The following is a 26,185-nucleotide window of genomic DNA, read 5'->3' as shown; positions in this document are numbered from 1 at the left end:
TTTTATTATATTCCGCATATTGCATCTGTGAATATCACCAAATAGCCTTTTTAAGCATTACCATTTAATTAATTATTTATTTATTTTTAAAAAGAAAAAAATAGAAAAAAATTTTAAAAAAAAGAAAAAAGAAAAAGAAAAGCACGCAATCATGGCACATCTTCCTCATGCACCCACGATTGCAGAGCAACTTCAAAATTTGCAGCAGTCACTCACATATGAACGCATGCGAAGGCAAGAACTTGAAGATAAATTATTACATTCTGCACGCACCGAATCTGCACCGGCACCCAAGAAAAACAAAATTAGCAGAAAAGCCTTCACTTTCAAAGATTTTGATGGCACTAAAGATGCTAGCACGGTTCTAGCATGGGTTAGTCAGTTAGATGACTACTTTCATGATGAAGACTTTCCCGAGCGTGAAATGGTAAAGTGTGCATCCAATCATCTCACTAGCAGCGCTGCATTGTGGTGGAACGCAACCAAACAACACGGTAGAAGACCACGCACCTGGCATGCATTCAAAAAAGTGTTTTTACCCCAATTTTTGCCCACACAGTACAAAGCTAAAGCACGACGTCAATGGGATTTAATTCGACAAGGTAGAAATGAAGATGTACAGGGTTACACTGACCGGTTTTGGAATTGTCTAATTCAATTGCAAGCTATTGAACATGTTAGTCGCAGGAAATTGAAGCGAAAGTACATATCAGGCTTGGCACTACAAATTAGTGTTGAAGTAGATATGTTCGAACCTGATTCTCTGTCAAAGGCCACTAATTTGGCTCTCAACGTAGAAAAGAAGAAAGGTGGACATTCCTCTCACACTGATCAACCTGCTAACACTAACCGCAACAAGAGACCTCCTTTCTCTTCTAACTCTGACAGAAGCAAACACCAAAGCCGTACCTTTTTCAAAAGACGAAGATTTGACAATCCTCCTGCCACTGCTCAACCTCATACGAGCAACAACCACAACAACACTCAGCAACGAGGCGACCAACAGCCTTTCAACCAGCGTTTTCCTCCAAATTCTAATGGTAACAAAAAGGTGAAGTGTTTTAAATGCTTTCAGTATGGTCACTATGCAGATAAGTGCCCAAATGGTCATGCTAAGGGCAATGGTCAATCCAATGGCCATTCAAATGGAGTCAACAGGAATTCAAGTCAAAAACCCTTCAACAACAACCGCCCCAACGGAGCTACTCTTAACCTCATTGAAGATGCTACACCCGACGACAATGAAGTGGAAGTTAACTACGGTGAGGGATATGATCCTGATTATGATAACGATGACAACCCATCCTCAAGTACTCCTATATCTCCTCACACTTTGTTTAAAGTGCAAGGCACTGTTAAGGGTGAAAATGTCACCATTCTGCTAGATGATGGTAGTAGCCATTTCCACACGATTGGCACAACAACTATCACTCTCTGAAATTTCATCACCCCACAAGGTCAAAACTGTTTTTAATAATCAACGTTTTAATTGTAAAACTCAAGTCACTGTTGAAGTTTGCATTGGTGAATTCACACAAGCACGTACATTTTTGGTAGCACCACTGCATGGACTCGATATGTTTTTGGGAATGCCATTTCGTCATGAATTTGACCCATTGATTAATTATAAAACACGTACAATGTCTCTTACTCATGATAATAAAAAATTCTCCATCCAAGCAACACTGGCACATCAAAAATTTCCACTCCTCTCTCACACTCAAGCCAAATGAGCAATTCGAAAACAGGGGAAAACATATCTAGTATTGGTAAATCAAATTTCTGTTGAAACTGAAACTTCACGTAACTCCACACACGATGAATTTCTCTCACAATTTAAAGATTGTTTCATGCATGATCTCCCACCTGGAATTCCACCATCACGCCCAGAAGACCACCAAATTGACATCATACCGGGTAGTGAACCTCCTTGTAGAGCACCTTATCGTGTAAATCCTACCGCACACAGGGAAATACAAACTCAAATCACTGATTTACTTGACCGAGGCCTAATCCGACCTAGTAGTTCACCATACGGAGCTCCAGTACTTCTTGTCAAGAAGAAAAATGGAACATTTCGTATGTGTATTGACTACAGGGCTTTAAACAAGATCACCATTAAGAATAGGTTTCCTATTCCTAGAGTGGATGATCTACTAGACAAACTGAAAGGGGCAAACATCTTTAGCAAAATTGACCTTAAATCAGGATATCACCAAGTCAAAATGTTTGAACATGATGTCTACAAAACTGCTTTCAGAACACAAACTGGGCACTATGAATTTCTTGTCATGCCATTTGGTTTGACAAATGCACCAGCTACATTCACACGCATGATGAATCGCATTTTCATTGACCATCAAGATTTTGTGATTGTATTTTTTGATGACATTTTGGTATTCAGTAAATCTGAAGAAGACCATAAGCAACATTTAACACGTGTATTTGATCTGCTTGCACAAAATCACTTGTATTTGAATCCTGAAAAGAGTTCATTTTTTCAATCTGAAATTGAATATTTGGGACATATTGTATCGGGTAAGGGAATACATGTCGATCCAAAGAAAATTGAAGCCATTCAATCCTGGCCTAGACCCAAAAACTTGCATTAGCTACGATCTTTTATTGGTCTTTGTAGCTATTACAGGAAATTTGTTCATAATTTTGCTTACAAAGCACATTATTTGACTCTCTTGTTGAAGAAAAACACGCCTTATGAATGGACTGATTTGCAAGAAAGCTCATTTAATGCACTTAAACATGCTTTGACTAATGCACCTGTATTGCAATTGCCTGATTTGAACGACCATTCTTTGTGGTAGTCACTGATGCTAGTGGTAAAGGTATCGGTGCAGTCCTTATGCAAGATAACCATCCCATTGCTTTCGAAAGTCGTAAATTCAAACCGTCTGAAATAAAGTTCAGTACTTATGATAAAGAATTGACTGCTGTGGTACATGCATTGAAAATCTGGAAACACTATGTAATGGGTACTGACTTGATCATTAAAACTGATCAACAAAGTATCAAATATTTACTTTCTCAGCCTTTAATAAATGATAGACATATTAAGTGGGCCGCTTTTATTCAAAGTTTTCAGCCCAACATTCAATACCAACCTGGTAAAGAAAACGTTGTAGCCGATGCTTTGAGTAGACGACCCTCACTTAATCATCTATCAACCATTACCGGAACTTCATTTGACACTATGCCTGACACTTATGCACATGATGATGACTTCAAAACGACATGGTTGCACATGCTTGATAATTCTGTACACACATTTCTCGAATACACTATTCAAGAAAACTTCCTTTATTTCAAACAAAAATTGTGTGTGACTAAATCTTTTCGTACATTAATTATTGAAGAATTGCACAAACCACCTTATGCTGGACATAGAGGATTTGCTGCAACTTTTCAAAATTTATGTCGTGATTTCTATTGGCCTACTATGAGAATGGATGTTAAACAGTATGTGTCCACTTGTTTGATTTGTCAAAAAATCAAAGCAGCTACAGGTAAGAAATTGGGACTTTTACACCCTCTCCCCATTCTTGAAAGACCTTGGGAACATATTTCCATGGATTTTGTTACTGGTTTCCCACTCACAATGCACAAACATGACATGATATGGACTATTATTGATCGTTTCTCTAAACAAGCGTATTTTGTTCCGTGTAAGAAAACACTCACCGCACATCAAGCTGCACTTTTGTTTCTGAAGACTGTTTTTCCACATCATGGTTTGCCTAAAGTGATTATTTCCGATCGAGACTCAAAATTTTGTAGTGCTTTTTGGACTACTGTATTTGAAAATCTTGGCACTACACTTGACTTTACTTCTGCATTTCATCCTGAATCTAATGGTCAAACCGAAGTCACCAACCGCACTATTATTGACTTGTTGAAGGCTTATGTTTCCTCTCAACCTAAGAAATGGGATGACTACCTACATATTTTGCAATTTGCATACAACAACACCACTCACACTGCCACGGGTAAATCTCCCTTTGAAATTGTATACGGTCACTCACTTCCTACTCCTGCTTCACGTCTTTCTAATGTTGTGCCTGCCGCTGATGATTTCACTACTGACTTTCATGATATTTATGCAAGTGTGCATTCTGCCATTAAACACTCACAAGAACTTTACACCAAGCATGCTAACAAGCATCGCAAGGCACACCAATTCAAAGAAGGCGATCATGTTTTACTTCGCCTCGAAAAACGAAGGATCAAAAGTGTTGATACTAATGTCTTTGTTAAGCTTGCTCCTCGTTTTTATGGACCTTTCAAAATTTCAGCTGTCATTAATGATGTTTCTTTTCGTTTAGAATTACCTGCACATTGGCACATTCAAGATGCATTTCACATTAGTCTTTTACGACCATTCAGAGGACCCCTACCTACACACCACATTTACGAAGACCCACCTTCACTTGTAGACCAAGAAGAGCAACTCATCCCTGACAAAATAGTTGACCATGAGACCACCACTACACGCACTGGAATGGTTTATAACCGTTACCTTTTGACTTTCAAGGGCCACCCTAGAGAGGATGCCAAATGGATGCCTGAAAAGTTTTTTCGCAACTTTCCCAACCTTCTCCACACTTTCCATCACTCACGGTCTAGTTGATTTCTCTATTGAGCAACTGAGGACAGTTGCTATCCCTGGTGGGAGGGATGTTACGAGACTGGGCACCCTCCTGTTGTAGTGGTTAACTGCAATTGGGATAGCTGGGCATAATGGTTAATTATGTGCTGTCTATTTATTTTACTAATTGAGTTGATGATGATTTTGTAGAGTGGAATGCGGGGAGTTGATGAAGAGGCAACTGCAATTATTCTTGGCCATTTTATAGTTGCACAGTATCTTAGAATCTCATTTCAATAAGCCACTATGGCTCTGTAAATATTTGTAGTGGGAACTCCCCTTATGGGTCATGCAAGAACTAATGAGCTTCACTCATTTACAAAAGTGAAGTGGTTGTAAAAGAGGGGCCTCATTTTTTGGCACCTCAAACTCAAAAATAATATATTAAATACCAACTCCACAAGAGAGAGGTGCAGTGGAGTTTGGGGCTAGATTTAGGCCTTTCTCTTGCAGATTCTCTTCTCTACTCTCTTAAGCTATGGTTATTTTGCTGTGTACTCTCTAATCTAGTCTCCATCTCTTACACATCTCTTACACCTCCTTACAAGCTTGTCTATATCAATTCTCTGTTTACTGTGTGTGTGTGTGTTATAGTCTAGGTGAGTGTGTGTGCTTGGAAATTGGAAGAAGAGGTGGACAGTTTGATGGTGATGGCTTGAAAGCTTATGTTGAATATTCTAAGCGGTCGATCTCCCCCTCTTCTCCCAACACCGATGGCCAAGATTTGCCCCATCCTAGGCATTCCATCTGCTGACAACAAGGCACAAGTAGTCCTAGACCAATCCTCTGAGTGCTGCTTGCGCCCGAGTGCCCATATTAGCACTTTGCTTTCTTGTATAATTTCTGCGAAGCTTGCCACCTCAAATCTTCCTTCAATACAATAACCTTACTCGTTGAGGGTAGATTGTGACCACCTATCATTGCACCAAGGCCATGCTTTCTACCACAAAATCTAAGCTCTTAAAGCTTTACTACTTGCAATAGAGTTAATTTTGGCCTTCATCAAAAGTGTTGTATCAACATGTTGTCCGTTATATAATATTAGACAACATTTGTATGTGGTGATTGCCATGCTTCCACATTTTCATTGCAAAAATAGGCCAACAAAAAATTGCACTTCTTCTTAACGTCACAATGGAGAATTCTTTTTCAAGGGCTACTCACAGAAAAAAATCAATAGCTTGAAATGATAACATATTAAAATGATATATTGGTTATCTTTTTTTTCAATTTGGAGCTTCAGAGGCCGGCCTCATGATTTTATCACTTGTTTTTTCCTTGCCTTCATCCTATGATTGGTTCTCCTTTTGTGACGGCTTCCCTACCATAGATCCATCATCCCACCACAATGGGGCTTTGCATTTAACACCATCTCCTAGTCCTATGTAGTCCTCATCACTAAAGGACGCCTCCCATTTGGAGGGCATCTGTAGTTGACAATAGGTGTCGTACAGGGGCGACAATCTCCACCTAGCTAAGGTGCATGTCACACACCCCTGAGACAACATGTGTGCAAGTGAAGTGGCAAAAACACATTGGCTCTTATGGTTGTTGGCGGCTTTGCAAAATAGGGTAACATGAACCCCTCGCCCAACAACTATCCATGTCTGACAGCCTATGCCCAAGTGTTTCCCATTGGTATCACTTCAGAACCTCTTGCTCCCTTCAGAGACAACACATGGCTGGAGTTTGCTGTCTCTCAGCTATATCTAACATGGACATGGGGAGATGAGATTTAAGGCCCCATTCAATTCAGTGCTTCAACAGCCATAGATTTTGTTGCAAAAGTAAACTCGAGAAAAATGTAAACTCGGGTATCGAGTATCTGAGTTTACTTTCCCTTGACTCGGTACATTTGCTCGTAAAAAATCGAGGAAAACGTGTGCATTTCACAAGCGGCTTGCACGGGCGATGATGTTGAGGCACATGGCTCTCATCGCATAGGTTGTGGGTTCAATCCTCGGGGGGGGTCGAGTTTACATTTTGCCCAAGTTTACTTTGCCTAAGATCTAGGGTGCTCAATCGTCCCACCCCACCATAGATCCCATCTCCTCCATACCTGTGTGAGATATAGCCTCAGGGCTCACATAGGTGAGTTTTGCCGGCTCACTGAAATTTGTCGCACAATTCTTTTGACCGCCCGTGACTTTGAAAATTCTCGTCCACCTTGCATCTTTGGATATTGGACTTGGAATGTGACAAAAGGATGCGCCGTTTGCAAATTGTATAGTGATCTCCATGAATGAATGTCGGACTGCTGAGGTACGCCACGCCATCGCCCCCGTCTGCACACTGCCGCTGACCAGAGTTAATTTTACAATCTTGCTTCTTGCCCTTTTCACAAGGTTTTCTTTCTTCTGTATACATCCAATTAGGTTGCGACGTCTTTTCCTCTCTTATGGCCCCTCCTGCACAGGCTCAATTAGGGTTTGAGCCAGCAGAGGGGCCCTTGGACTCCAAGATCTGTGATGATGGCCGTGATGATTGGGTCTCTCTCATTTTGAGTGATGTGGGGACTGATGCAGAAGCAGATAATCCCGTTTCTATTGCATCTCTCAGCAGTTTACCTTTGCCAGATCTAGAGGATCTGGACTTCAGTAACCTTAATGGGTCGTTCAGCAGCATTGGATTCTCTGCTTCTTTTGAGCGAGGGCCTCCGTCACATTCAGATGTGCTCTTTGATCCCTCGGAGATACTGCAGGATATGGAGTATCACTCTCATGACAAGGATTCTTCATCTTCAGGGGTGCACCCATGTGTCCTCTCTCATTTGGATCAGTCTGAACTGTTGGCGTGCCCAAGTTTTTTGCATTTCCCCACTTTAGCAGATCAGAATGCTGATTCTCAATCTCCAGAAAGTGGACTCTCTCACGTAAGTCCTGAGCATCCAGATGTGGACACCAACATACCTGTGATGGACTCATGCTCTGATGAAGATAGCTTTTATTTTCTTGTCTCTGATGTCTGCTCAGAGGACACGTCATTGAGCACAGAAGCAAACCATTGTAGTTCTGAAAGTGCCATGAATGCAGTAGCTAAAGGTGGTTCTGTGGAATTCTCTGGAGGCAATAGAATATGTGATACACATGGAAACATCGATACTTTGCAAGTTCCAAGCAATCAGCAGATCCTTTCTACTGTTTTTGACAAGAATGATGTGTCTTCAAGCAAAAGAGACACAAGTCGGAAAAGGAAATATCTGGATCGATCAAGTAGAAGCACCACCCCTGAAGGAGCGAAGGTTGATAGCTTACCGAAGTCTCTTGAAGAAGTTGAAGTTAAGGATGAGGAGGATGAACGAAGAAGGGCAAGGCTGATGAGGAACAGGGAAAGTGCCCAGCTTTCACGTCAAAGGAAGAAGATCTATGTTGATGAGCTAGAGGAGAAGATAAAGACAATGGCTTCCACTATTGCAGAATTGAACAACACTATCAGCCTCATAAGTGCGGAAAATATAAATTTGCGTAGGCAACTGGGGATGTTTGGTGGTCAAGCTGGAGGAATATCTCCGTGGATGGGTGCTTACCCACCGGGCCCGATGGTGGGAAATAGGGTCATGGTACCAGGAGCTCACGTTCCTCTTGTGCCGATTCCAAGATGGAAATCACAACAAGCCACCACTGTGAAGAAAACAAGGAAGCCCAAAGCAGAATCAAAAGAGAAGGGAGATTCAGAAGTAGCAGCAAAGAAGACCAAAAAAGTGGCTGGAGTTGCAGCTGCAGGGCTCTTCTTTTTCGTGTTTATTCTACTACCTTTCAATTTTCAATTTCTAGGTTTGAGACCCATGAGGCAAAGAGATTCAAAAGTTTGGCCCACTACCCCTTGGCACATGGAGACCAGCAATGGGGTGGTCAGAGCTGGAGGAAGGGTGCTCATGGGGCTGAATGAAGAGGGCAACTTTAGTGTAGACGAGCAAGGGTCAGTCATCAGAGGTGGAGAAAAAGTCTTGCAACCTGGAGGAGATTCTCAAGAGCGGGAGATGTGCGATACAACCACCACAGATAGAGGAGAACAGACACCTGGTTATCAAAGAAATGCCAGCATTCCTCTTGCAGCAACACTTTTTGTTCCGAGGAACGATCAGCTCGTTAGAATCGAGGGCAACCTTATCATCAATTCAGTTTTGGCAGGCAATAAAGCAGCAGAATCTGTAAATCAACCAAACAAGCGGAGTGTTAAAAGTCCAGCTTTATACAACAGAAACTTCGCCCTCAATGCAAACCTCAAAGCTGTAGCTTTGAAGGCTGCCCCTGAGGAGCAAGGGGCCCTTGTGGAGCTACAAAGAGCTTTGGCAGGGAGATTGAAGTTTGATTTGGATGGAGTGGACCTGAAGCCTCTAAAGGAAGATGGCTCCTTGCAACGGTGGTTTGTGGAGGACTTTACAGGTGATTCAGATTTTCATTCTTAAGTAGACCTGTCCAGCATGATCATTCGCAAATTTATATTGCGGGGAGGTGGGTTCAAGTCCCCTCTGGCCTCTTTTTAGATCGATATTGTGCCACTGAGGCTGTTTACTGCGGGTGTACCATAGGGGATACTTGCCTTCTTGCAGTTCTGTCTTGTTGCCATGTATGGCTCAGATGGAATTGGGATTTATGTTACTTGCCACGTGTGTGCACATGGGCACATTTAAGTATGTTTTGGGAAGAAGGGGGGGGGGGGGGGGGGAGGGCGTTGTTGTTAAGAGTGTAGGAACCCAGGGCCTCAATATATATAACACAGGCATCACATAGTCTGAAAAATCAATAGAAAGCCTACAGCCCTTCTGAAGCAATAGAAATTTACCTGACTGGTGTTTGAATTGTTTTGGGGTGATCTACCAATCTTTAGATCTAAAGATTGTCAAACAAAAGGATCTTTCGATCAAAAGACAAGGGTTTTTGAGAGTTACCTTATTACTTCCATGTAGTACTCTATCCGCCACCCTTCAGGCCAATGTTGTGGTGGCCGTTGCTAAAATTATTTGGTTATATTCATGTGGCTTCTACTTATATTGATCTAGTGCCTCTAGTAGTATCACATGAAAACCCCTCGAAACGAAACGAAACGTGAAAAGCTTCCAAACAAACCCGAAGTAAGGGGACGAAATGTGTTTCTCAGGTTCAGAAAAAAAATTTAGTCAAAATTTCAAAATTCAAAATTAACTATTTAGTGTGTAATGTGCAACATAAGTTACCACTTGTGTGACCATGTGTATGAGATGTATCCACCTACTAGAGTCTTGACTCCTAAATTTCTATAACCTCTAGAAATATATGTGTTTCATTTTGGTATTTTTGAAAGGAACGCCTCGAAGCAACGAAACACACGAACATTTCTTGTTACACTGGCCGGGCCCTCTAGTTAGCCATTACTGGAACTTGGTGAGATATGGTCGGGGGTATGAAAATGACATATTCAGGCCATATATGGAGCCCAATCTGTATCACCATGAGTGTCGTTCTAGGATAGTCGTGTTGTTTATTCTTAAGTTCCATTTTGATACGTAACCCATTTTGGAATTGCATCAGGTCCCATTTTCAGTTCGGGAATGTGCACGGAGGTTTTTCAGTTTGAAACTTCTCCTGCATCGTCACCACCTACGCCTGGATCAGGTTCTCGAGTTCAAGATGCAAATGACTTGGTGAAAAACAAAACAGCTTGGCTTCAGGAAAATGTTCCTCGCAAAGCGGGGCGTTCTGTTCCATATTCAGGGAAGAGTCCATCATATGCTGTTCCTTTGCCACCAGTTGGACATAAAGTTATGTTCAACGCTACCTCAACAAATAGCAGCTTTTCTGGTGCAAAAGCTGGTTATGCAGCAGATGATGATTTTGCGAAACGGAAACATGCCAGTTCGTCTGTGGTGGTGTCTGTACTTACTGGACCAGAGCTTGGAGAACATTCCAAGCTGACTGGAGGACATAAGTTGTCGCGAATTTTTGTGGTGGTGCTGATTGACAGCATCAAGTATGTCACATACTCTTGCATGCTTCCGTCGACTGCAGCAAAGCCACATTATGAGGTATGGTCGCATAAGATGGTGACAAGCAGTTTTGCTAGAGCTCCACGTTTCTTTTTTGAAGTAATTCAGTAATGTTGCATATCAGTTCATGCATTGTGTTTGTCGCCTTATGCTTTGTTGCCTGATTTCTGCAGGTTGTTGTGGCATGACTCGGCAAGAACGTCAGTTTGCTTAAGCATTGGTGATTGAGCATTGTAAAAGCTCCATCGTCTTCATTACCCCGTTGGGGGATCCTTTGCTACTGTAAGAGGTGCGCTTGTAAATTATCTTGAAGGCATAGAGCGAAGGAGATGCCAATGCCCTCTCATATGGTTTATCAGTTTACACACAAAATTTATTGCAAGTTACCCCCCCCCCCCCCCCCCCCCCCCCCCCGCCCCGGGCCTTTTTTTTTTGAGGGGGGAGAGGGGCACACCCAACCAAAGCTGGATTTGGGCCATTGAAACCTTGCAGCTGTGACTTGCGCTGTGCTTGTGTTGGACTGTTGGCTGGTCATCCATCTACTAAAACTTTTGAAGTCCTGCTTGTGGTCTTGATTATCCTGCTGTGCACAAATGCGATGGCGATACTTGCATTTCCTCAATTGATGACATTCAAGAAAAACTGTCAGTCAATTTAAATGCTTTTTATTCGCATGTTCCATCTGGCTGTGCTTCAATCTGTTGAGAGTTTTGAAATGTATCAGATAATTGTATTATATGGCCATGAATGTAGGTGCTCATTTTGGTTGATGAACTGCATGTTGAGAGAGACAGGAGCTGCCCTAAATGCCAAGCTGCTGCATGGCCACGTGTGCCTGTCTCCCCCGTTTATGCTCCCTGCTGCGCCGCTCTCGCCTGCTGGTGGTCGCCCTGCATGTATTTTCTGAAGAGAAGAAAACATAGAAGAACACAAATGTACCGATGTGCACTCGACCACCTCTTTATACGGACACGAGAAGTCTTGACTTTCCACATTCATGGGTCTTTACATTTTCTAAACTCACCCTTTACTTATGCATTTAAGATGTTTTGAAAGGCTTTTTATTTTTCCGAGATCGGGGAGACCTAATCACTTCTACTACCAGGCAGGCTGTTAATTCAATTCAGCCGAATCTCCACAGATACCTTCACCGAAGGCTTCATATGAGAGATCTCTCACCCTCTAAAAGGCGTATGTAGGATTTGAACACGCAGCAGCGACTTGTTCTAACTACATTGAAACTTGCCTAGCCGACCCAGCAGGAGAAAGGGTTGCCGTGAGAGCTGAGCCAGCTATCACATAAGGGCGTTATCGCCAGTTGCAAAGAAGATAGGAGGCTGCCAAGAGGCACCAAGCACTGCAAGGAGGCTAGCTTGGAGAATTGTAACTCTCAGGGCATGGCCGCAGGCTGCCATAACTGGAGGGCGTTTTGCATCAGCCCCCCTGGCTCCCCCACCCCCTTGTTTGTAGGATGTCGCTTAGACGTCCTCTCTCTGCCCCCAAAAAATAGAGAGAATCTAGATTCTACTTGCCTATTGTTTGATTTTATGAATTTGTCGCAGCTGGTACCCCCTACTCACTTGAGATGCTATAAACTTAACACCCTCTATGCAGCAATAGGGAGACCAAGTCAATGAAGAAGCTACCATGGACACTAGCAACAGTCATGTTGAATACACCTTGGATTTGCTATTATCAACGTGCCACCTAAGAAGAATGCCATCTTGAGCATGAGTTGCCTCATGGAAAATGGAAATGTAAACCATACTACGTCCAAGAATCTTTATTTGTGAACTATGAACACGTCACGTCCAAACTCTCCTAGACAATGTACTTAGAAACACATCTTGTCCATAATCTAGCCAATAACAATGGATTGGTGCACTCTGTTGGGGTAGAAAGCCCAATGTGGTCGCACAGATAAGTGGGCGGGCCGCAAGGTATGTACACATATTCTTTTGTTAAAACCTAATAAGAACTCACTATGCTCTACACATTACAGTAGAGCGAGTTCACCATATCGTCGTGTTCTTCTTCTCGCACTCTCTCGCGTCGCACTTCCGCTCGTACTCCTTCAACTGGTATCAGAGCTCAGATCGAGGCTCGGGGCAGCATTTGCAGGTAGCCAGAGTCACTTGCTCAGATTGGAGTGAGATTCGACAGGCGAAGACACGGCCCCAATCCTGTGGGAAAGCCTGAAGGGCTTGGTGTTCTCAAAATTTCATTATGAGATCATCTCGGCCACCGTTTGGTTTCGACAAAGCTCTGCGCAGGCCATTTTTGACTACGTGGTCTTGGCGGGTGCAGATCCGACTCTGCAAATTTGGGGTTTCGGCCTACGACTGCAGGTGCTGAGGATATCGGCACTCCCAGAGTGCTGATTTGTGGGTGTCTACACATCGAAGGACGGCTCACAGTTCCTGGAGGCGTCACATACGACACGTGCGCATATACACACAGACTGTAGGCGACATCCGCTAGTTCATCAGGTAGCTTGAGTTTTCTGCTTGATATTCCAGATTTTATCCTGACATTGCAGGTACTTCCACATGGGATGTATTGTCAGAGATGATGTATGTCTGTTGAGGGTTTGTTGGCTGTGAGTCACGCAGCAAACAACCGCCGCAGCGGTTACAGCGTATAGTGGGAAATTTGTGGATGTATGACTTTGTGGGAAGTCTATGTATTGTCAGATTTAGTGCAGCCTTTGTTGAAGGTCGAGTGAGGTTTTATTGAGCTGGGGGATTCTCGAATGTTGAGATCCTTTCGGTGATACAGGTCTTGGAGCGATCCCTCGAGCACCCTTACATAGGCAGCTAGGATGTATTGACTGAGTTAGACAGTTGGGATTGCATCTTTGCTTTACTGCCGTTGAGGCATTGTCGTAGTTTATGCTTACAGGACAGTGACAGACAGTACAGGTGCATGACAGGTTTACCCACAGCTTACAGTGTTAGAGAGACAGTGGTTTTTTGAGCTGTTTTTGGTATGTTAAAAGTACACAAGAGCCATTTTACAAAGGGGACTCTGTCAAAATTTTTGCAGAATCTGAAGCTTTCTTGGTTCATTTGACAGGTTGATATTGGTTCAGAGGTCAGTTTACAGGGGAAACTCTGCCGAATTTTTCCCGGGAAAGTAAACTACTGTGAAGCGTAGCTATGGTTGGATCACAGGACACTGCTCTTTACAATATCAAGAAGCTGGATGGAACCAATTTCCCATTGTGAAAGAAGCAGATTTGGCATGTGTTGGTACAAAAGAAGCATATAAAACCTATAAAGCTCAAGGGGATAAAACCAGAAGATATGGACGAAGATGAATGGAGCGAAATGGATGAATTGACACTTTCTACCATTATGCTGACTTTGGCAAAAAGCGTTTACTTCAATGTAGCAGACGAGATGTCGGCTTATGAAGCACGGACAAAGCTGAGTGATATTTATGAGAAGCAGAGTGCAACTTCACAGGTATACTAGCTTAAGAAGCTTGTTGACTTGAAGATGAGAGAAGGGACACCTATGTCCAATCATCTGAATGAATTCAACACCATCTACAGTCAGTTGTCAGCTCAAGGTGTCAAGTTTGATGAACCTGTTAGAGCTATGTTCCTGTTGATCACATTGCTGGAAAGTTGGGACACTTTTCGCACAGCTTTGAGTAATTCTACACCTCCAGATGGTTTGACCATAGCAGGTGTATAAGGCAGTCTGCTGTCACAAACGGGAGCGCATAATAATATAAAATACATTCGGATAAATAGGATTTATCACTTATTACTGAAGCCAGAGGATATAGAGAGAAATAAATAGAGAGAGATAGAGAGAGAAGATCGACACAGTACTGGGGACCAGAAGATGGGCTGGTCCCCCCCCGTAATAGTATCTTTATTACTGAGGAGAAGTCTATACAAGCACTTGAACCGAACGTATTACCACGTTCGTTCTAGAATAAGACTTGATGGTTCCTGGAAGCCTCAGCTTCCGATTCCTAGGGCAAAACCCTATTCCAAGGAACTTCCGTTCCTTATTCCAATTCCTCGAGAATCAAGGTTCTCGCCTCTAGATCTCACCTTCCAGACTCAGGGCATGGCATCCCTGCAGCTCTTTTCCAATTCTCTTTCCAGAGTCCTCTTCCCGCAGAACAACTCTGCTTTCCCGGACACGAAGTCCTTACTTGGGAATCCCAACTTCCGGATCACAACTTGAGAGACTACCTCTCTCCGATCCGTGGATCTACTTCCCAAACTCGGGTACGAAACCCTTGGGCTGATTTGGCTCTAGTTCCTCAGAGTGCTTTTCTCCTGCAGAGGCTCATGCCTTCCTTTGCTCCTACTCCCTCACGAAGAGGAAGTACACCTGCAATCAAATAGAGAACTTGAAAATCGTTACCTTCAAAGTCTCGACGCTCGAAACGCAACTCGATTCTCGAAAAGCAATTCCTCGGAAGAGATCTCTCCATAGAAAATCCTCTCTTCCAATCCTACACACAAAAGAGGTGTGTTCTCGGGTTCCTTCTCGTAAATCAGCCCCGTCTACGACGTTTATGGGCTGAAAACAGAGAAAAACAGCAACTTGTCGCGATGGAAACACACTTCGTAGGCACTTCTTCGCGAGGGAACTCGCGCATTGGGTCTTGGCGACATCTGGTACACTTGGGGCAGCCATGGGCATCACCGGCAACGTCTTCTTTACGGCTGAAATTTGCAGCAGCATCTCCTCCTTGCAAAGATTGGTCCTCCCCTTTGAGTGAGGGCATGTGATGCTTTTATAGCTCCTAGCCACGGGCACGAATAGCTGCTCGCGTAGAGATCGCGATCGTTTTTTTTTTAAAAAAAAAATAATTTTTTTTAATTTTTTTTTTCTGTTCTGCCAAAAAAAGAGAGAGAGAAAACGCTGGCTGATCTGTTGCCTTATTTATCAGATGGTTGCCCACTTATTAAATGGGCGGCCGGCGTATTTTAAAAAATAGTCTGAACCTACCCAAAAACTCAATAAAACCTTATAAGTTAAAAACAATGCTTTCACAGCACTTCCCAGGCGTCCCTGGATGCAATAACACGCACAATTGCAATGCAAACATAAACTTCATCGCGGGAAAGCAGAAAGCATCTGCTTTCCCGAAAAGCAATCCCGCTTTCTCAGAAAGCATCTGTTTTTCCTCAAAGTTTCCTCTGAACCCATCTTCATTCAAGTGCTTGCTTTTCCTTGTGCACAATTCTAACACAGTTCGGAATTTCCTTCCGACTATGGATATTCCCTTTCCGATGCACCCGTCACCCACCTTGTGACGCATCAGGAATACCCATCACCTAGTCCTTTCCTACCGAACTTACGGTACAATCTCCTTCACGATGCTCTATGTCACCCATCCTATGACGCATCAGAGATGTCCGTTCCCGGATGGTCGGATACTTCTTTCCGATGCTCCCTGTCACCCATCCGATGTGACGCATCAGAAGTACTCGTTCCTGGTGGCCTTACAGATATTCCCGTTCTCAGTGCTTCTGTCATTACTTTGAACGACGCACTAGGAATACTCTGTACTCGGATGTCTCCAGTGAGAAAAACCCTCTCACTTAAAATTCCAATAATTCATTTAGAATTATTTTTCCTGTTGCTCCAAGCGAGAAAACCCTCTCACTTATAAATCCAATAATTCATTTAGAATTATTTTCTTGTCAAATAAAGCCAGTTTAGCAACATCTGCTTATTGAAGAAACCAACAGAAAGACAATGGACAAAGGCAAAGGAACAGCCTTAGTTGTCAGGGGAAGGACCAAAGAAAAGTACAAAGGTGGAAAGAGGAATCAGTCTCGTAGCAAGTCCCGCAGTGCTAAAGGCAAGAGTGACATAGAATGCTACCATTGTGGCAAGAAGGGTCACATGAAAAGAGACTGCAGAGAATGGAAAGCAGAAAAAGGCAAAGAGAAAGCTGAAGACCACGGTGAGAAGAACAAGTCCTCAGTGAAGATTCAAGAAATAAATGTGACAAACACTGTTGCAGAGGATGACAGTCTAGTGTCACGAGACATCTACTTCTTGAAGAATACAATGGACTCAGCTCTTCTTACAGCATCTGATGGAAATGCACTGAGTGACTGGATTATAGACTCAGGGGAATCACTTCATGTGTCTCCAAACAAGGAGTGGTTTACCTCTTATGTGACCACTAAAGATCATGTTCGGCTAGGCAATGGGCAGACATGTGAGATCTTAGGTGTTGGAGATGTTCAATTGAAGTTTCAGAATGGCTCTTCTTTCACGCTGAAGAATGTGAGACATGTTCCCGCAATTACAAAGAGCTTGATCAACACAGGTTTACTTGATGATGCTGGCTACGTCACCACTTTTGGACAGAACATGTGGAAGATATCCAAGGGTTCTATGACAGTAGCACATGGAGTAAAGTTTGGAGGACTTTACATGATTTATGTATCAAATGTCTCTAAAAATGTAATCAATGTAACCGAGCAGCCGAACGTTTCTTTGTGGCATAGCCGGTTAGGACATATGTCCAAGAAGGGAATGGAAATCTTGTCTCGTTCTGGTTATTTGCCTGGCTTTTCATTTAATGATTTTGAATTCTGTGAACATTGTCTGTATGGTAAGCAAACACAGCAGCCACATAAGCATAGAAGCAGCAGAAGAGATACACAGTTGGCTCTTGTTCATAGTGATTTGTGTGGACCTATGCCTAACCTATCTCTAGAGGGAGCTTCTTACTTTATGACATTGATAGATGATTACTCGAGGAAAGTATGGGTTTACTTTCTCAAGCACAAGGATGAAGCGTTTAGTGTTTTCAAAACGTTTGTGACACTTGTGGAGAATCAGAGTGGCCAGAAGCTTAAATGCTTACGCATTGACAATGGTGGAGAGTATGTTTCAAAGGCCTTTCAGGACTTTTGTGAGTCAGAAGGTATATAACGTGAACTTATTGCTCCTTACAATCCTCCTCAAAATGGTGTTGCTGAGAGGATGAATAGGACCATACAAGAGAAGGTCAGAAGTATGTTGTCTAATGCACAACTGCCAAATGGGTTTTGGGCTGAAGCTGTATCAATAGCTGTTCATCTTATAAATAGATCTCCTAGCAAGGTTTTGCAGAAGAATTCAGTGGCAGAGATGGTATGGTCAGGCCAAAAGCCCTCATACAAGCATCTCAGAGTCTTTGGCTGTGAGGCATATACTCATGTTCCAAAGGAATTTAGGAACAAACTTGAGCCAAAGAGTAGAAAGTGCATCTTTCTAGACTATGGTAATTCTGGTGAGATGGGGTACAGACTTTGGGATCCCGAATCCAGAAAGGTTATCCGCAGCAATGATGTTCACTTTAATGAAGCCAAATATCATTCTAAACCAGAGAGGGTTGAGGAGATTAGAAGAGTTGTCTTCCAAGAAGATGGACCTGTACGTGAAGACAAAATGTCAAGGCTCAAGAGGAGCAAGGACAGGATAGAGTGGAACCACAGGTTGTGGCTGAGCCTTAGCCACCTATTTTGCGTAAATCGGGACGGATCTCACGATTTCCTGATCGGTTTGTTCCATCTATGAACTATGTCATGTTGACTGATTGCAATGAGCCTTCATGTTACAAGGAAGCAATGCAAATGAAGGACTCCGGGAATTGGCAATTGGCCATGCAGTTAGAGATGACAGCTCTGCATAAAAACCAGACATGGAAGCTAGTTAAATTACCACAGGGCAAAAAGGCTCTACCTTGTAAATGGGTTTACAGGTATAAGATCACCGCTCATGATAGTCAGCCAAAGTACAAAGCAAGGCTTGTTGCCAAGGGATTTAAGCAAGAACAAGGCATTGACTTTGATGAAGTCTTCTCTCCGGTGGTCAAGATGACTACATTGAGATGCTTTCTTGCATTGGTTGCCATATTAGATTTGGTGTTGCACCAAATGGATGTCAGACAGCGTTCTTGCATGGTGATTTAGATGTGGAAATTTACATGCATCAGCTAGAAGGGTTTGTTGAGAAAGGCAAGGAAGATTTGGTATGCCAATTGTTAAAGAGTCTTTATGGCTTAAAACAATCACCGAGGGCATGGTACCATAAGTTCCACAAGTTTATGCTTTCTCAAGGCTACAAACGTAGTGAGTTCGATCACTGTCTATATACAAAGAAGGCTAAGGATGGCAGTTGGCTGAACCTTATTTTGTATGTGGATGACATGTTGATTGCTGGCAAGCACTTGGAAGAAATTTCAGCTTTGAAGTCAAAGATGGCAAAATCGTTTGACATGAAAGACATGGGTGAGGCAAGTCATATACTTGGTAGGCGCATTGAGAGGGACAGATCAAAGAAGTTGATTTGGTTATCTCAAACAGAGTATATTGACAAGGTTTTGCAACGTTTCAATATGGAGAAGGGAAAGGCATTGAGTGTTCCATTGCCACCATATGTGAAACTTAGCAAACAAGATTGTCCTATGTCTGAGGAAGAACAGGCTGAAATGGATAAGATTCCATATGTGTCTGCAGTGGGTAGTTTGATGTATGCAATGATTGCTACTCGTCCAGACATTGCATTTGCAGTGGGAGTAGTAAGTCGATACATGTCAAACCCAAGCAAGAAACATTGGGAGGCAGTGAAAGGAATATTGAGATACCTGAAAGCTACAAAGAGTATGTGTATATGCTATGGGAGTCGGGAGCTAAGTGTAAAGGGTTTTACAGACTCAGATTATGCAGGTGACTTAGACAACCGAAGGTCTACGTCAGGGTATGTCTTTACATTGGTTGGTGGAGCAGTATCATGGCGTTCTAGATTACAAGATTGTGTTACTCAGTCTACTACAGAGGCTGAATATGTTGCAGCATCAGAGGCATGCAAAGAATCAATTTGGCTTAATCGACTAGTAACAGATTTGGGAATCAAAGAAGAGATGCCTGTGTTATATTGTGATAGTCAAAGTGCTATACAATTGGCTCACAATCCAGTTTATCACTCAAAGACAAAGCATGTGGATGTGAAGTATCATTTCATCAGGGAAATGCTCGAGGATAAGCAACTTCAGCTTGTCAAAGTTCACACCACAGAAAATCTTGTTGATCTACTTACAAAAGGACTTCCCTCAGAGAGCTTTGCGCATTTTCGCAAGCAGTTAGGTGTAGGGTAGTACATCACTTCTCTACATCTCTTGTATATTAGCTTGTATAGTAGCTTCTCTCACACTTAAAGTATCACATTGGACTTTAAGTGGGAGGTTGTTGGGGTATAAAGCCCAATGTGGTCGCCCAGGTAAGTGGGCGGGCTGCCAAGTATGTACACATATTCTTTTGTTAAAACCTAATAAGAACTCACTATGCTCTACACATTACAGTAGAGCGAGTTCACCATATCGTCGTGCTCTTCTTCTCGCACTCTCTCTCGCGTCGCACTTCCGCTCGTACTCCTTCACAGTCATTCTTAGTGTTTTAGATACGTTGCATTGGTTCGTTGCTAGATGCATGTCAACTCCAACACATGGGTCTAAATTATTTGTAGTGAGCACTGTTTGCCCCTCTTGCCACCCACAAGCCTCTTCCTAGCTGAAGCTAGAGGTGACAACATCCATTTTGTTAGAAACCTGGCGTCGTGGCCACTATGGTTGCCACCATGTGTGCCATGCCAATCTGCTTTGTTAAATCTTTCTCTGTCTAGCTTGCCTTTACCTTTGCCCTTTTGCGAGTTGTTGCTTTTGCCTTTGGCTTTGCATTCTTAAGCCAAACAAAGTGTCTTATCGAATTTATAAGAACAGATCTCGTACCTCGTGGTGCCGAGGCAGTTAATTGAGCACTAGTTTTGTCATCCTTGTCAAGCTTGCCTTTGCCTTTGTCCTCTAGCGAACTCATCCATTTGCTTTTGGTGTCACAATTCCGAGCCAAAAAAATTGATCGCTTCCTTGAGAACTTTGTTCGTGCTTAGGTTGCTAAATGGGTATTGGTCGATCTAATTTTCATAACCAATAGTTGGTGTTGGTCATTGTTGGTACTTGAGCAAGGGGAGGCCATGTTGCAGCTACGAGATCTGGAGAAGAAGCTGTCTTTCTTCTCACACTTCAAAAAGGTCGCAAAATTCTTAAGCCACTTCAGAACTCTGCCGCTTTCTTACTTCCCAAAGCCTATAAAAAAATTCCATTGACGTCCCTACTTGAACTTTAACTCCCAAGGCAAGCCACTCTACAACGTTTTGAAACGCTCGAAGCAAGCAATGGAGGAACCTGCAAGGAGAAAAAAGGAAGGTGTTTTAAGATGCCACCGCTGTGAGGGGGACAGAAACGTTGCTTGTAGGGGGGAAAAGAACACCGTTGTTGCCAAGGAGCTCAATGGGGAGCGTATCAAAACGCTAGCGAGGGGGGAGCGGATTGTCGTCGTGCTGCTTGTCAGGCACTTGCGGACACGACGGCTCATCGGGCACTTGCGGAGTATGCGTTTTAAAATGCTAGGCACAGATGAGGTGCAACGTCAGTGTCCACCGGCAAGGGGGAGGCAACGATGGAGTAGAAGCAAAAACACCACAAGCCCCAACATTTTAAAACGCGTTATGCAGCTAGTGAGAGAGTGAAAATGCAAAGGGATGAGGGGAGCAGGAAAGGGGGCCGGCTCTTCTCAATGCGTGCTGGACTTCCTCCAAGGCTCTGATATCATGTCAAAGTTGACGATGCGGAAGCGATGAACCAAGCACGAGAGAGAGAGAGAGAGAGAGAGAGAGAGAGAGAGAGAGAGAGAGAGAGAGAGAGAGAGAGAGAGAGTGTTCAAAACCAACCAACCTTGGCAATGAATTATATAATACAATTGAGGTCTTGGGTGCTTATATACTAGCCTTGGGGGCCTTAAGTACCCCCCCTAAGAAAATTGCACAATCCAAGGTTTGAAAAATAAGTAAAAATAAATACCTAAAGCCAAAATAGAGATTGGGATCACATTGGACTATTCACATGAGGTGCTATAAACTTTAACACCTTGGCCATTAAAAGGCCGCCCATAGTGTAAAAGAGGGTGTAGATTTGTGAAGCGAGAAAAGGTGTAAGCATTGAGTGCAGAAAGAGGGGAGGGGGGGGGGGGTGTGCGACTCGCGTCGGCTTGTTTGGGTGCGACTCGCGTCGGCTTGTTTGAGGCCGGATGAGCTCGGCCAAGAAAAATTTTGTGGTTTTTCATGCTATTGGCTAGCCCGACTGTCACAAAGTGATGACGTGGCGGACAGCAGAAACCCTAATTTCTGCCAGAAACCCTAAAATTCCTGCAAACCCTAATTTTTGCCAAAAACCCTAAATTCCGGAAATCGCGGAGGCGGATTATTATTATTATTATTATTATTATTTTTTTTGGAAAATGATGAGCGACGCGAATTTTGCTTTTGCTTTTTTTTTATAAAAAAAAAAAGAGAAAAGACTCTCTAAGAGAGAGAGAGAACTGATGCTTTTGATTTTAAAAGCTTTTGGGGCTCTGCTTTTGGGCATCCCTTGTAACCTTTAAATTAGTGGTGAGGGCCTCACTTCTCAGAGCATCTGGACGCAGAGTCTGAGAGTGAAACCCTAACCGCTCTCTTGTACTTTGATGATTGATTAATACAAAAAGAAATACCGAAAGGGGCGCCAATCTTTGGGGCCAATATCTCTAGGCACGGAACTCCGCCGGGCCAGTGCAAATCTATTGTGATCTGTGAATTGTTTTGAAGTGGTTATTTGGTGCTGTCGCGGTTGATTCTTGACTTGGAGTGTCCAAGTTTGTTACAGTGGTATCAGAGCACGGCCGATTTCTCTTCTACGGGAAATCCGATCCCCGAATTTTTTTTTTCCGCGGCACCTATGGCTTCAGGCAATGATCAGTCGACTCCCTCTGCATCTGGAGATGCGGGCTGGGATCACAACGAAGATTCAGACAGAGAGTATGGCCCGCCTCGGCCTACTCAGGCGGAGCAAAGAGAGATGGAGCGTCGTCAATTGATTGGTGATGCAACAAAGATGATGCTCAATTTTGCCAAGGACCCGAAGATGGTAAAATATATGAACCAGACCTCTTTGAAAGAGGTACAGATGGAGTGGCAGAGAACCACAACACCACTCCCGAAACCCGCTCTCAAGAAACCTTCTACCTCCAAGAAATATACGGAGAAGGAACTGGAGAACGTGGTTGATGCACGGATTGCTCAGCTTTTCGACGTGCAAAAGAAAGGCAAAAAGCACGGCAAAAAGCAGAACAAAGGTACTGACTTCCCGGGATATTTGGGTTGTCAGTCGACATTCGACAAAGCAAAGAAACGGAAGAAGCGTGTTCGATTTGAAGGAGTACCCAGTTCTTCTTCTTCTTCTTCTGACAGTTCTTCTAGCTCCTCGGATTAGAGCGAAGAAGACAGGAAAAAAGCAAAAAGCGAAGCAAGACACAAAGCTTCGGAACGGGCAAGAAAAAGGCAAAGAAGGCTACATCTCGCCCAGAGACTGACAGTTCTACTGAGGACTCGTCTACAGACAGCTCAGATTCCGATGACGGAAAGTTTTATGCGAACAAGAAGAATTTTTACAAAGCCAACCAGTATGACTTTCTCGAAGATAACAGCAAGAAAGTCCGAGAGTTTAAGGAAGGTGGCCACTCGATCAAGTTTGATACTTTTCAGGATACTCAGATGCTTCGAAGGCTTTGTCTCTTATACAGCAGTTTGACATCGCTTTCGCGGGAAAACGCTATTCAGAGCACTCCAAGATTCGAAGAGCTGCCTCTTATTTTAAGGGGAATGCTCGCACTTGGTGGTCCACGCTTCTATTAAGCAAGACTGTGCCAGTTACATGGCTGAAATTCAAGAGGCTTTTTATTTCTTCTTGGTTGACTCAAGAGTTTGAGCGAGATATACGAGCTGCTTGGAACCATCTCCGGATGACCAAGAGCGATACAGTGAATTCTTATTGTGAAAGATTCTGGAGCTCTTTTCTACCCGCCTCTTCATTCAAGAAGATCTCGTTCAGAGAACAAATTGAGTGGTTTACCTTGGGTCTACCTACAGAGATCCGAGATCACTGCTTGGAACAGAAGTCAGCTTCTATTCAGGAGTTGATGAGTCATGCGAAGCGGGGCTTTGCCATTCACTCTGGCAGTCTGACTTACCCCACAGATGAGGCCATGACACAACGAGCCAAACAGACTTCTGGGAATGAAAGTAGAATGAAAAAGAGCAACCCAGAGAAAAAAAAAGGATGCACGACCCAAGCTTACTCCTGAGGAGAGAGCTCGCTTCATCAGAGAGGGGAAGTGCTTTGAATGCGGGAAACATGGACATATTTCCGCAAAGTGCCCTGATAAGGCACAGAAAGAACAGAATGATAAAGACGACGACAGGTCTGAGAGTTCGAGAGCAGCTGAGGAATGTGGCAGAAAAGGCAGATAGAAAAGCAGAACTGGTACCACATGGCGTGGGACTTGCACCGAATCAAATGAATGAAAGTACAAACTTTGCCGTTTTTTTTTGGGGCAAAGTGAAGGATCAGGAAGCTCTTTTGAAGGAGCCAAGGCCAACTTCTTTTCACTTGGAATTGGCGGCTCGATTTGGAACTGCGCCCGACAGACTGACGCCACTGGCGGAGGTAGTTCGACTGGCACCCGGATGGGATGTTGCCATTACACCGAGCATTGGCAAACTTCGTTTGCAATGACAGGGGTGTTCAGGGCACGTGAGTGACGTTCTACTCGGGATCCCTTGGTACCACAAGAACTACGTCGTGGTTGACTACCGGGCCGAGAAAGCGACTTTGATAAATGAAGGGCTTAGAGATTGTACTTGATGAACTTCAGTTTTCTTACTCATTCTTTTGGGAGAACTGAACCATGGATAAAAGTTGAATATGTTTTGACCTGAAGAAAAGAACGCCAAGATTTTTTTTCTCCACGCTCATGCCGATTGCTTTTGAGAGGGCCTGAAGATCATACCATTGATCTGATATCTGGAAGCACACCACCGAATCGGCCACCTTATCGTGTGAGCCGAGTACACAATGAAAAGATTATGAACTCAGTGAAAGACCTCTTGGAAAAGGGTCTTGTCCAGCTTAGTACTTCACCGTATTGCTCTCCAGTGTTGTTGGTTTTGAAGAAAGACAGATCTTGGAGAATGTGCATCGATTATAGCACTCTCAACGAAATCACCATCAAGAACAGATTTCCGATTCCTAGGATCGATGATATACTCGACAGGTTACAGGGATCCTCGTGCTTTAGCAGGATTGACTTGAAGAGTGGATATCATCAGATCAGGATAGCGCCAGGAGATGTCTACAAGACAGCTTTTCGGACGACTTTTGGGTTATTTGAGTTTTTGGTGATGCCTTTTGGCTTAACCAATGCTCCTGCGACATTTAACCGGATGATGGACAGGATTTTTCGAGAGTACAGGCTATTTGTTGGCACTTTCTTTGACGACATCATTGTTTTCTCGAAGAATGAGGCAGAACACAGAGATCATCTGCTTCAAGTCTTTTAGGCATTACGAGATCACACGCTAGTGATTAATGCAAAGAAAAGTGAATTTTTTCCTACCATGGATACACTTTTTGGGACACATTGTGTCAGCAACACAACAGGAGTGCAAATGGACCCGGCCAAGATAGAGACTATCCGTGATTGGCCCGATTTGAGGAATGTCCATGAAGTTAGAAGCTTCTTGGGACTATGTTCATACTACAGGCGGTTCATACGAAAGTTTGCAGAGGTTGCTTCCCCTTTGCATACCTTGACACAGAAAGGAGTACCTTTTTCGTGGGGACCCACAGAGGTGACTGCCTTTCGGACATTGAAAGAGAAATTGACTACGGGACTAGATTTGACTTTGTCGGACTTGCAGAAGTCATTTGAAGTATTTTGTGATGTTTGTGGTCGTAGTCTGGGTGCTGTCTTGATGCAAGAAGGCCATGTCATAGCTTACGAGAGCCGTTTGTTCTCTAGGCCGGAGATGACAGCACAGATTTATGAGAAAGAGCTTTTGGCGGTTATCCATGCTCTTACTCAGTGGCGGCATTACCTACTCGGAGCGGATTTTATTGTCTTTACAGACCATCAGAGTTTGCGCTACTTCTTGTCACAGAAGCAGCTTTCGGAAAAGCAGATGCGGTGGGCGAACATCTTGTCACAGTTTCACTTCCAGATTGTCCATGTGCAGGGACAGAAGAATGTGGTGGCAGATGCTTTGTCTCGGAAACCGTTGGTTCTGGCTATTTCCGCGATACATCATAGGAGCTTCGAGGATATGGTCGATCAGTGTGCCACAGATACAGATTTTGCAGATATTTTCACACGGATACGGGATGGGGAGACAGTAGCTGGATACTCCCTTCGAGAAGGCTACTTGATGAAAAAGACTATGTTGTGCGTTACACAGCCGTTGAGGGAAAAGGTTATGACTGATTGCCATTGTCCACCTTTTACGGGTCACCGCAGCATTGCTACCACCATGAAAGGGGTAGAGAGAGATTTCTTTTGGCGGAGACTGAAGAAGGATGTGGAAGAGTTTGTGCGCAGTTGCTTGGTATGCTAGAAGGTCAAGTTTGACAGGCATAAGGCACAGGGATTGTTACAGCCTTTA

At 43.5% G+C, this 26,185-nt stretch overlaps 1 protein-coding gene across 1 annotated transcript; it reads left to right on the top strand.

The window, feature by feature from the left end:
• Positions 1-6,859: 6,859 nt before the first annotated feature.
• Positions 6,860-11,304, top strand: LOC147442818 (bZIP transcription factor 39-like). Its single transcript, XM_086528844.1, has 3 exons — positions 6,860-9,045; positions 10,171-10,664; positions 10,799-11,304. Exons 1-3 carry the CDS (start codon positions 7,059-7,061, stop codon positions 10,811-10,813), a joined length of 2,496 nt encoding a protein of 831 aa, XP_086384970.1. The 5' UTR covers positions 6,860-7,058; the 3' UTR covers positions 10,814-11,304.
• The last annotated feature ends 14,881 nt before the right edge of the window (positions 11,305-26,185 follow it).

Source organism: Adiantum capillus-veneris, chromosome 14, assembly GCF_014529385.1.
Source record: "Adiantum capillus-veneris isolate H3 chromosome 14, ASM1452938v2, whole genome shotgun sequence".
NCBI classification, from domain to species: Eukaryota; Viridiplantae; Streptophyta; class Polypodiopsida; order Polypodiales; family Pteridaceae; genus Adiantum; species Adiantum capillus-veneris.
The sequence above is the reverse complement of the archived record's forward strand: the minus strand, read 5'-3'. Positions and strand labels throughout refer to the sequence as shown.